Below are 13,171 nucleotides of genomic sequence, written 5' to 3'. Positions count from 1 at the left end.
AAGAAATGAAAGAACTCTACAAGAACTTTCTGACTCCATCAGAAAGAGCAATATAAGAATAATGGGCATACCAGAAGGAGAAGAAAGAGAGAAGGGAACAGAGAGTATATTCAAACAAACAGTTGATGAGAACTTTCCAAACTTGTGGAAAGAACTGGATCCTTGAATCCAAGAAGCAAATATAACACCTAATTACCTCAATCCCAACAGGCCTTCTCCAAGGCACACTGTATTGAAGCTGTCAAAAATCAACGACAAAGAAAGAATCCTCAAGGCACCTAGGGTAATGAAGATCGTAACCTCCAAAGGAAAGCCCTTTAGATTATCATCAGATTTTTTAGCAGAAACCCTACAAGCCAGGAGGGAGGGGAACCAAATATTCAAATCTCTGAAAGAGAAATTATGAATCAAGAATAATATATCCAGCAAAGCTATCCTTTAGATACTAAGAAGGAATAAAAACCTTTCCAGACATACAGAAGCTGAGGGAATTTTCTAACACATGACCTGCACTACAAGAAATACTGAAGGAGGCTATTCGACCAGCATAAATAGGGATAATTTCTGACAACCAAAACATAAAATGGGGGAGAGTAAAGGCCTGAACCGTTATATGGAAATGGAGAATGTAACCATGTTGAAGAAAATGGAATACTCTAAATATAAAACTTTCTTTTACATAAACTTAATGGTGACCACTAAAAAAAAAAAATAAAAAAAATAAAAAATAAAAAAATAAAAAAAAATTAAAAATCCAGAACTGAAATACATAATGAAATAAAAGAAGAAACAGAGGGAAAATATCATAGAATACCACCACACAGAAATAATAGACAACAACAAAAGGCAAAGAAACAATGGAGATGCAGTCTTATCAGAAAACCAAAGATAGAATGATAGGAAATCCTTACATATCAATAATCACCCTAAATGTAAATGGATTGAACTCACCAATAAAAAGGCACAGAGTAGCAGATTGGATCAAGAAACTAAACCCAACCATATGCTGCCTCCAAGGGACACATCTCAGCTACAAGGACAAGCATAGACTCAAAGTGAAAGGGTGGAAATTGACTCGCCAAGCAAATGGTATCCAGAGAAAATCAGGTATAGCCATACTGATATCAGATGAAACAGACTTCAGGGTGAAAAAGGTAACAAGAGACAAAGATGGACATTTCATAATGGGAAAGGGGACTATACAACAAGAAGACATAACAGTCATCAGTATTTATGCCACCAATCAAGGAGCACCAAAATATACCAAGCAACTACTAACAGAACTAAAGGGAGAAATTGACCAAAACAAAATTATAGTAGGGAACCTAAATACATCATTGACAGCTACGGACAGATCATCCAAACAGAAAATAAAGAAAAAGCAACCCTAAATAACACATTTGATGAAATGGACATAAATGACATTTATAGAGCATGTCATCCTAGAACATCAGATTATATATTTTTTTCTAGTGTACGTGGGACATTTTCAAGGGTAGACTATATATTGGACATAAAACTAGCCTCAGCAAATTTAAGAAGATTGAAATCATACCAAGCATATTCTCTGATAACAAGGCTCTGAAATTGGATATTAACTGAAAAAAGACACCAGGGAAAACCACAAATATGTGGAGATTAAATAGCATACTTTTAAAGAACAACTGGGTCAAAGAAGAAATAAGAGGAGAGATCAAAAGATACATAGGAACAAATGTGAATGACAATACATCCTACCAAAATTTCTGGGATGTAGCAAAAGCAGTTTTAAGAGGGAAATTCATATCATTATAGGCCTATCTCAAGAAAAAAGAAAAATCCCAGATAAATAACCTCATGTTACAACTTAGAGAAACCGAAAAAGCAGAACAAATGAAACCCAACGTCAGCAGAAGAAAGGAAATAATAAAAATCAGAGCAGAACTAAATAAGAGAACAAAAAGACAACAGAAAAATTAATGTGAAAAAGAGCTGGTTCTTTGAAAAGATTAACAAAATTGACAAACCCTTGGCTAGACTCACTAAGATAAAAAGAGAAAAGACACTAGTAAAATCAGAAATGATAGAGGGGACATTATGATGGATGCCACCGAAATACAAAGGATTATGCAAGAATACTATTAAGGACTATATGCCACCAAATTCAATAACCTAGAAGAAAAGAAGAAGTTATTAGAAACAGGCAGCCTTCCTAGACTGAATCACAAAGAATTGGAAAATGTAAATAGACCAATCACCAGTAAGGAAATTGAATCCGTCATCTGAAACCTTCCCAAAAGCAAAAGTCCAGGATCAGATGGCTTCACTAGTGAATTCTACCAACCCTTCAAAGAGGATCTAATACCTGTCCTACTCAAATTCTTCCAAAAAATTAAGAAGAGACAATGCTTCCTAACTCATTTTATGAGGCCAACATTACCCTGATACCAAAACCTGGTAAGGACAGCACAAAAAAAGAAAACTACAGACCAATATCTACGTTGAGTACAGATGCAAAAATCCTAAACAAAATTCTAGCAAACCGAATGCAGGAATGCATTAAAAAGATTATTCATCACAACCAAGTGGGGTTCATCCCAGGGCACGAGGATGGTTCAACATATGCAAATCCATCAATGTCATACATCACACAAACAAAATAAAGGACAAAAATCATATATCAATTTATGCGGAAAAAGCATTTGACAAGATACAACATCCATTTAAGATTAAAACACTTAATAAAATAGGTGTAGAAGGAAAATACCTTAACATGATAAAGGCCATATATGACAAACCCTCAACTCAGCTAATCTCATCATTAATGGTGAAAATCTGAAGCCCTTTGCTCTACGTTCAGGAACACGACAGGGCTGTCACCTATCAACTCTACTTTTCAACATAATGTTGGAAGTCTTCGCCAGAGCAATCAGGCAAGAGAAAGAAATAAAAGGAATCCAAATTGGGAATGAAGAAGTTAAACTGTTACTCTTTGCAGATGACACAATGCTACATATAGAAAACCCTAAAGACTCCACCAAAAAGCTATTAGAAACAATAAACGAATATAGTAAAGTTGCGGGCTACAAAATCATCGTATAAAAGTCCATTGCATTCCTACGTACTAACAATGAAATCTCAGAAAAAGAAGTTAAAAAAAATTCCTTTTGCTATTGCAAAAAAATAGAATAATATACCTAGGAATAAACTTAACCAAGGATGTGAAAGACCTATATACTTAAAACTGTAAGACATTTTTAAAAGAAATTGAAGAAGACAAAAAGAAATGGAACGACGTTCCATGCTCATGGATTGGAAGAATCAACATAGTTAAAATGGCCGTATTACCCAAAGCAATATACAGATTTAATGCAATCCCCATCAAAATCCCAATGGCATTTTTAAAGAAACAGAGCAAAAAAAAATCATCAGATTTGTACGGAACCACAAAAGACCCCGAATAGCCAAAGCAATCTTAAGAAAAAAGAACAATACTGGAGGAAAAAAGAACTCCCTGGATTCAGCTTGTACTACAGGGCAACAATAATCAAAACAGCATGGTATTGGCAGAAAAAAGACACACAGACCAATGGAATAGAATTGAGAACCGAGAAATAAACCCACATAAATATGCACAGATAATTTTGACAAAGAAGCAAAAAACATACAATGGAGAAAAGACAGCCTCTTCAATAAATGGTGCTGGCAGAATTGCAAAGCTATGTGCAAAAGAATGAAACTGGACTGCTATCTGTAACCATGTACCAAAATTAATTCAAAATGGATCAAAGACCTAAGCATAAGACCTGACACAATAAACTGCATAGAAGAAAACATACATACTAAACTTATGGACCTTGGGTTCAAAGAGCAGTTTATGAATTTGACTCCAAAGGCAAGGGAAGTAAAAGCTAAAATAAATGAATGGGACTATATCAAACTTAAAAGCTTCTGCACAGCAAAAGAAACCATCAACAAAATAAAGAGACAACCAAGTGAATGGGAGAAGATTTTTGCAAACAGTGTCTCCGATAAGGGGATAATATCCAAAATATACAAGGAACTCATGAAACTCAACAACAAAACAAACAACCCATTTCAAAAAATGGGCAGAGGACCTAAAGAGACATTTCTCCAAAGAGGACATACAAATAGACATATGAAAAAATGCTCAATATCACTAATCATCAGAGAAATGCAAATAAAAACCACAATGAGATATCACCTCACCCCAGTCAGAATGGCTATCATCAACAAGACAAATAATAACAAATGTTGGAGAGGCTGTGGAGAAAAAGGAACCCTCATACACTGTTGGTGGGAATGCAGACTGGTGCAGCCGTTATGGAAGGCAGTGTGGAGGTTTCTCAAAGAATTACGAATAGAATTGCCATATGACCCAGCAATCCCTCTTCTGGGTATCTACCCAAAAAATCTGAAAACATTTAGAGATAAAGACACGTGTGCTCCAATGTTCATTGCAGCTTTGTTTACGGTGGCCAAGACATGGAAACAACCAAAATGTCCTTCGATAGATGAATGGATAAAGAAGTTGTGGTATATATACACAATGGAATACTATTCGGCGGTAAGAAAAGATGATATAGGAACATTTGTGACAACATGGATGGATCTTGAGAGAGTAATGCTGAGCGAAACAAGTCAGACAGAAAAAGCAGAGAACCATGTGATTTCACTGATATGTGGTATATAAACCAAAAACAACAAAAGAACAAGACAAACAAATGAGAAACAGAAACTCATAGACACAGACAATAGTTTAGTGGTTGCCAGAGGGTAACGGGGGCGGGGGTTGGGGGGTGGGAGATGAGGGTAAGGGGGATCGAATATATGGTGATGGAAGGAGAACTGACTCTGGGTGATGAACACAGAATGGGATTTATAGATGATGTAATACAGAATTGTACACCTGAAATCTATGTAATTTTACTAACAATTGTCACCCCAATAAATTTAATTAAAAAAAAAGAAATAAGTCAGACAGAAAAAGTAGAGAAGCATATGATTTCACTGATATGTAGTATATAAAACTGAAAACAACAAAAGAACAAGACAAACAAATGAGGGAACAAAAACTCAAGAGACACAGATAATAGTTTGGGGTTACCAGTGGGTAAAGGGTGATGGGGGGGGCTCTAGAAGAGGGTAAATGGGGTCTAATAGATGGTGATGGAAAGAGAACTGACTCTGGATGGTGAATACACAATGTGAGACATCGATAATGTATTACAGAATTGTACTCCTTAAATCTATGAAACTTTACTAAAAATTGTTACCCCAATAAACTTTAATTTTAAAAAAATCCATCATCCAACTTAAAAAAAAATGATCATAAAGGAGAAACAATCATTCTGAAGTTAAATTTGCCTCAGAGTAAAACCAGATGAGTGAATTTGTGGGGAAAACATTAAAATATACTTTGAAGAAGTGTTCTTAATTATTCTAACACTACAGACTTAGAAAAGCTTATTACTTTCAATTTTTTTCTCACTTTCGATGCCACATGAAAATTCTAGGGAAGAAAAGATGCAGCTGACACTTTTACTTTTCACTGTGTTTGCATAAACAACTCTCTAGGAAAGACACATTTTAAAAATTAAAAAAGCAAACACCACGAAGCCAAAAACAGACATAGCTAAGAAATTCAAACAGGGATAAGACATAGAGACTCTCAGAAAAATACTCCAGGGGAGAGTTGGATGAAATAGAGAAAAGTTCAAGCAGAAGAACAGATTTTTCCAAACACTTCTTTCCTTTCCCAAATGTTCTATTTTATAGAAAATTGTTTTCTTATTTTGCTTACTTATACTTAATTAGAAAGCATTCAAGATTCATTTATTTATCATAATATGAATATAAAAGATAAAAATGTGGAAGGGTACTCATACTTTAATAACAATATAGATAATGTTGCCAAAGATTATATCTTGGGCTCACACAATCCTTTCTTTCATGACTGAGACTGTCCCAGAAAAGCAAGAATCCAAGAGAGCTAAGAGATAATCAGCCAGATTTTTTTTAGTATTACAGCAAACTCCCCTGGAGACTGCATTAATTACTTTGGGTCAAAACGGAGGAAATACTTCTTCAGGTAATTAGGACCACAGTATTAGCACTGGGGGACTAGAATGAAGGCATTTCCTTATCTCCTTCATAGGGAATGATAGCTCTGATGACTATTGTAATGAGTAGCGGATATTTCAGGAATGAGGTGAATTTAGGGTTTGACTAATAAAGCATTTGAGCCTCATGCTCTAAGTGTATCTTACAAACAGAATATATTTGACCCATTTCTATTATTTATATTGGTACCCTGAATTCACTGTAATTCCTAGTTATTAGAAGAAAATTAAAGATCAATTTTAAGCAATGACAATAAATAGTCATCAAACAAGGAAAGGTCCCCTGGGAAAGTGTAGTGCAACCTGAACACACAAATCCAGTATGATGTGATTGAGGAAAGCAAGAGAAGATCTAGAAAAATCAATTGAAGACATAAATTAGCATACGTTACACAGATCACATAGAAACATTTCCACTAATGTAATCACCCAAGAGCAGGCAAAGCAAAAGCACATAAGAAATAATTTATATATTCAAAATCATAACGGAAAGAATCATTAGGGAGTCTGAGTTTTCAGTTTACTCTAGTATTTTTGGCTTTAAACACTTCCTGTGAAACACACTGGCATTTTTAATAGTGCTTTTATAAATAATATGATTTTATAAAGGATATTTTGATAAGATTAAAACAGATTTTTCTTTCTGTATTGTGAACAAATTACGTTAACATACTAGGGCATTTTGCATATATGCATCATGCAGCAGAATTACACAACTATCTGATCTCGGTTCTCTTTGTCCATTACTTTTACTTTGCTTCAAATAGAAACTTGAAAATAAACACAACAAATGTCTTTACTTACAACAATACTTTCTGGGATTTTTTTTGTTTTTTATTTATTTATTTTTTTTCTCTTTGGAGATCTAACTATTGCTACTCACTTGAGTGTCTTTCCACTTGGTAATAAAGCTATTTTCTATGTCCATTTGTTTGACTTGATCTTCTTGAACCTGTTTAAAATATAATTTGGGACATTCTAATAAAATATACGGAGCGATGGTACTCATCCTCACATACGTTTCTTTAGGAATTTAAAGACCAACAAGTGAAAATAAGTGAGAATGGCCATCTCAGTCAGCGTGGGCCCACACAGCTAGAACAGAAATAAAGCCAACAAGACAGATCTTCATAAAGGTCAGAACATTTTATGATGACACCATTTCTGGCTGCAGATTCTATCAATGGAAGCCCTTTTGCCAAGGTGATTTAATAAGCAAAGGGGCAGATGACTGGTTTGTTCAAGTTTATGTAGGTTGACAGACAAGACTCATTTCTCAAACTAAAATATTCATTAAGTCCTTATGAAATTTCCACCATTTAAAGGTAAATTTAACAAAAGTATGAAGATAACCATTTTTTTTTAATTAATGGAACAGTACAAATATAAAAAATAAGAGCATGCAAAGCCACACATTTTCCCTTAATTCTTTCATTTCTCAGCATCAGAATTATTGCACAGAAGTTGCTGTTGATCAAAAACAGTAGACACATAGAAAGAAATAAAAAGGAGATCAAAGAGTAAAGAGAATCCAACAACTCTGGTGTCTGTTCCTATACAAATAAAGATACAAACTGTTATTGTATTTTTTTAAAATAGTTTCTCTTTGCTAAGGAATCTTGTCATCAGTTACTATAATAATGTAAGAACTTTACAAATAGTAACGTATTATATTAACCCATTTGATTTCATCTGGTATACCTATAGCCCTGGAAAACAAGTAATCTTAAAGCACCATTTAATGGAAGGCTCAAAAAGGTTAAACGACAAAACTGAGATGCCAGAAATAAATGACAGAGCTGGACCTTTAACTTATATTGGGACTTTTGACCCAGATCGTCTGTATTTCCCACATATTCAAATCCTTGGCTTATTTTCTGTTTTTGCTTCTTTGAACTAAGAAATTATCCCTATTCTAACAGTTTACTGATAAAACATGAAAATGTTATCATAAAATAGCAAATTGAAAAGTCAAATAATTAGAGATAACTTAATAAAAAAAACACAGAAAAATATTTCAGAGTTTTTGTTTTTTCCAATTCAGGCACAATTAAAAGAAAACGTTTCCATTTGCAGAAATTAACAGCCTGGCATTTATTACCAAAATGTGTAATTCGTAAGTTCACACCTCTAAGTACACATACTTAATGCATACACACAGTGAGGAGGGGAAAAAAAACAACACATAAAAACACTATAAATAGAAATATTCTCAAATTCAAAAGACAGCAGATGGTATAAAAGCTTTAAAAGCAGCCATATTTAAATGAATGGCTATAGCTTAAAAAGCTAGTTATATCTGGAAAATTTAAGATCATATATAACTATCCTTTATTTTCTTTATTTTTATATATTCATAAAGACCTAAATAAAAACATTAAAAATTATGCGTTTTTGTTCACAAGCAGTAACATCAAAACTATTTTAACAAGAAGAGGATATAAAACATTTACCTCAAATATTTCAACATAATTGTCAATTAAGTCCTCAATTACATTCACTTCTTCGCTAGTTTGTCCCTTAGTTTGAAACAAGCAGGATGAAAAGGCCAAGGCCAAATTATGGGAGTTCATCTGATTGATTTCTGAGCATTTCTGAACCCTGTTAGAGAAAAGCATAGCTCATTACAACATATTTCTATTTTAAAATTTCATAGAACTGTAAGTCATAATGCTCATTTATCATTTTCTTTTAAGGTACATACATTGAAGATCTCTGATATGAAAGGTACAGTGATGATTTAAAGAAAAATACAGTTCTTTCTTTCAAGTAGCTAACAGTCTAGCTAAGAACATATAAAAAATAATAAAAAATAGAAAAACTACTTTTAAAGAAGATACTACTACAAGCTACAAAGCAATATTTGAGTACTGATTTAGAAGAAGGACCCCCTATATGCAAACAATTCCAGATAATGGGGTAACCTGAGGCTATGGCATAAAGGTGTGCTTACATAATGGTGTGAAATGATTTCTGGGACTGCAGCATAAATGAAAGAGGGACAAGGGGCAGTAGGTAAACAGGAAACCAGGCAAGAAAGGTGAACTGGGAGGCATATAGTAGAGACTTCCAAATTCAATGTTCAGGGCTAGGCTGAATTTTCCAGAAAGTGTATTATCAGATGTGAAATTACCTGGCAGCACATGCTTGTATAGTTATTCAAAATAAGATACTAGCTCCAGAAAACAAACACTTAATTTAAATATACACCTATATTTTTTCTTAGGTATAACTAAGATTGGCTTTTTATCAGGAACAGACAAGTCAACTCTCCCAATGAGTAAGCTACCCTTGGGTCTTACAAACAACATTTAAAGTATTCGCAAATATAAGTTCAAAGAGATAAAAAAAAAAAAAAAACAACAACAAAAAAAACTACAGCCATCACCCTAATAAAAGGAAATTTACATTGATTAAAATGCATGAGATAAGAACACTAAGGAATACACATGAAGCATCTATTTGTGCCCTCCATTTGTCACCTGCTGTATATATATGCTATATAAATAACAGCTGCTTCTTTGCCTAATTACATTTGTAAACTTTTACAATACATACTAAACAAGGGAGACCAATTCCATCAGAGGAAGAAAGCAAGACTAGGGTAGATACACCTGTCTATAAGCTCCGAGATTCTAGCAGGTACAAGAAAAAGTTGAGTAAATATGACAGCGATATATATGATAATGTAAGAAACTTATAGTAAAATGTCAAACTGCATAGCAGAGACAGAGCAAGTGCAATCATCTTATATGATTTACCAGATGCAAAAAGAATTACAAGTTAATAGAGAAGAATGTAATAACTGTGGACACCCCTCTCAAAACCACTTCTGTACTCTTATCACATTATGCTGTAAACTTCTGGAAAATTTATCTGCATGTCTGTCTCTATTACTAGAATCCAAGCATCTTTCAGTCAGAGAGTGTTGCTTTAATTACACTGCAGTGTGCAATAAATGGAATTAAGGAAATGTTAGACATGGAGGAAGTGATCTTTTATCTAGGGCAGGAATGGATTAAATGCTAAATCAACCTGACCTTATCCAAACTAACCTCAAACTTTTGACGACACTGTACCAAACATTCACACCTTTCTTGAGACTTAATTGTGCAAAAGCATTTCCGTTTGGTACTCTTCACCCCTCTTCTCTTTACTTTCTGCAGCTGCCTTAATTTCTAGCAAAAGTACATATAATATAGTATTTTCTTTTCTTCCTTTATTTCTCTGCCCTGACATGTTGGGATTCCACAGTGTTTCATATTCTGCCGCTCAGTCTCTTCTCACTCAGGCCTTCTCCTCAGAAGCCCAAGGAAACTGTTTCCTAATGAGTTTCTCTGCCTCTATTCTAACCCCATCCCATTACAGGGGATATTACCCTAAAACACATTTGATCAGTCACCCCTAATCACTTAAAGGAGTAAAATCCTAATATTTTTGCATGACTGACAGAGCCTTTCACAACCTCTTGCCAGCCAACTACAAACCATCTCATCTCCTAACACAGCTATTTCCTAGAAAATATCCTTTACTCATTTCTCATACTTACCATTTTTCATGCCCAGTTCATATGTCTCTTTAAATCTGAGGCACCCCCTGGACCTCAGCACAAAATGACTCAACCCCTCCTCTAGAAGTTCATGTCTCATGCCAAAATTCCCTGTACTAAAACCTGTTCTGATATTTCTGTGTTGCCTTAAAACATATGAAATGCCTTGCAGCACCCTGAGAATTCACTGTGACGCCGCAGGGTTCCTTGGTGCTCAGTTCAGGAACCACAGACTTAAGACTGTTTTTGTCATTTATGTATTACTATGATCAAAGATTTCTGTTCACATGGGGTCTTCACATGCATTCTTTCGTGCACAATAGAAGCTAGAATATGTCAGCTGAATGCAAGGAGGAAAGGAGGAAAGATGGGAAGGAACTCATCTCGAATTCAAAGCTGAATTAACAATTTCAAGAATAATGATGTGTAACTCAATGTCTGAAATATTAACTTAATACACTGTAGCACCATGGTCACACATTACAATTTTTGAAGAAAATCTGTTCCAATGTTTCATAGGCACAGAGATAGGACTATAATATATAGACTATATTTACATGGTGCAATAAGAAAACCAGTTTTACCGTAACAGGTTTACATGTATGAGAAGTAATGGATGGAAAAGAAAGATGAAGAGAAAAGATAAATTGTGGAGGATTTCTGAATCTAGATCCAAACCAGATACTTTGAGTAGAATTCAGCTTCATACAAATTTGTTCAAGGGAGTATTGCATCCATGCAGGAAGCTACACAACATATTCTTTAAGGAATATTTAATACTTAGTAAAGTCTCTGTAATAATTTTTCCTGATAGCAAAACAAATCTTCTGTTTTAACATAAAAGGTAATTTTCAAACATCCTCACCCTTTGGATATCATTCCTCAAGCTCCCATAATACATCTCCTATCCTCCCAAATGCAGGGGTCTACATGCCCTGACACAGAAAATGTTCTTGACTTTTAAAATTTCCCCATCTGATCAACAGTCCGATACCAACATATTAGAGTCAGGTTAGACACAGGTTAGACATAAAGAAATAAGAGTTTATGAAGAGTCCACTATGAGAAAATGCTGTGCTCACAGACAGATTCCTGCTGGAGAGTTCTGGTCTACAGCACAAAATCTCTTCTCTTCTCCAACTTCCCACTTAAATGCATTTTAAGATTCTTGCTTTATGTGCTGGATGTAATTGAGGATGCTGTCTATGATTATTTTTAATTCAGATAAGAAACTCTCCAGTACTATTTATCTGAAATGCATCTTAATTACAGAAAGAGACACTAAAGTGATAGTTTAATGGGAAATTTCATTTTGAAACCATTTTTAACACATGGTGAAAGATTCACAGTCACATGTCGAAGGTTAACCACAGTACTTTATATTCAGGAAATAATGACTTATTAAGGGCCATGTTTGAAATGAACTATAAAATTCCTAAATCCACTCACCTGTAAAGATGTTCAATTAGAGCTGCCAACGTTGCTCGGTTGACCCCTGGAAGAGTATGTATAAATGCCCCATATTTTTTAATTCTTTCCTTGTCATCTTGGGTATCTAAAGGTTAAAAACAAACAAAAAAAACTTCAGGCTTAAAATATTAACCTGTATTACAAATTTGCCTTTTAACGGTATTTTAAAACAATATTCACAAATTATATTTCACTAAGTGATACAATCAAGTTTCAATAGAAAAATATTCGAACTTCTATAATTCTGGAGAAGTATTTACAGAAACATTCCATGGCTATATGCTATAGTTCTTATACTTGGTAATCAAAAACGAAGCACTTTCAAAACTCACGGTTGTATTTTATCTTCTACTTTATGGCCCATTGAATTTCCCCTAATAGGAATATATTCTGTTAATTACTCAAAGTGAAGTGCAAAGTGAAGCTATAAGCTGAAAGTATTTTAACTCTGGCTATTGAAAAATTTCACTATTTTTACTTGAAAATGACATTTCTTATCTTTTTGTCCTTGTAAACTCATAAAAATCTTTCCAAACCTAAAATCAACTGAGAACTATGAATAGTGCATTACCCCGCAGATCCATGTAAAGGAGTTTTTACCAGCCCTGGTACCCTAAGCAGTTTTGGAAAAGGCAAGGTGACAACAGAAGTCATGTGCAGGCCCGGAAAACTATGACACTGACTTCGAGGTGCATGGATGCTCTGCCCTTGTCACAGACAAAACCTGGCTATTCATGGAGAAGAGAATAAGAAGGAATTACCCTTCACTTTCCTAACTCCAAGAAGTCAAATACGTGGAGAGGCCAGACACAAGAACCCCCAAACTTCTAGTCTTCAGATGTGCAGTGGTGGTTTTGTCTAACCTGCTAGCTCACAGGGGAAATAAAAGATGTTTCTTCAAATAAATAACTTGTGCTGTATTTTAACTCAAGGGGACTGCACTTATATTTTTCCTTTTAATTCCTGATTACCTTTAGAAACAAGACTTTTTTCATTTTCTGCTTAGTCCTACCTCTTCTATTCACAAAAA

General features: G+C 34.4%; 1 protein-coding gene across 2 annotated transcripts in view; it reads right to left on the bottom strand.

The window, feature by feature from the left end:
• The window catches only part of ARAP2 (ArfGAP with RhoGAP domain, ankyrin repeat and PH domain 2), a 186,826-nt gene that overhangs the window by 54,887 nt on the left and 118,768 nt on the right, over nt 1-13,171 (bottom strand). Inside the window, exons 22-24 of one of the 2 annotated variants that reach the window (XM_088792541.1) lie at nt 12,121-12,232; nt 8,576-8,723; nt 7,006-7,074 (exon numbers count right to left, since the gene is read on the bottom strand). In XM_088792541.1, coding sequence (XP_088648667.1) covers nt 7,006-7,074; nt 8,576-8,723; nt 12,121-12,232 — 329 coding nt within the window. The remainder of the gene's footprint in view (nt 1-7,005; nt 7,075-8,575; nt 8,724-12,120; nt 12,233-13,171) is intronic. The other variant, XM_088792544.1, reaches the window with a different exon arrangement.

The sequence above is a fragment of the Rhinolophus sinicus genome, chromosome 1, assembly GCF_057876585.1.
Source record: "Rhinolophus sinicus isolate RSI-liver-muscle chromosome 1, RSI-T2T, whole genome shotgun sequence".
NCBI lineage: Eukaryota > Metazoa > Chordata > Mammalia > Chiroptera > Rhinolophidae > Rhinolophus > Rhinolophus sinicus.
Note: the sequence above shows the minus strand (reverse complement) of the source record. Positions and strands in the feature narration are given on the sequence as shown.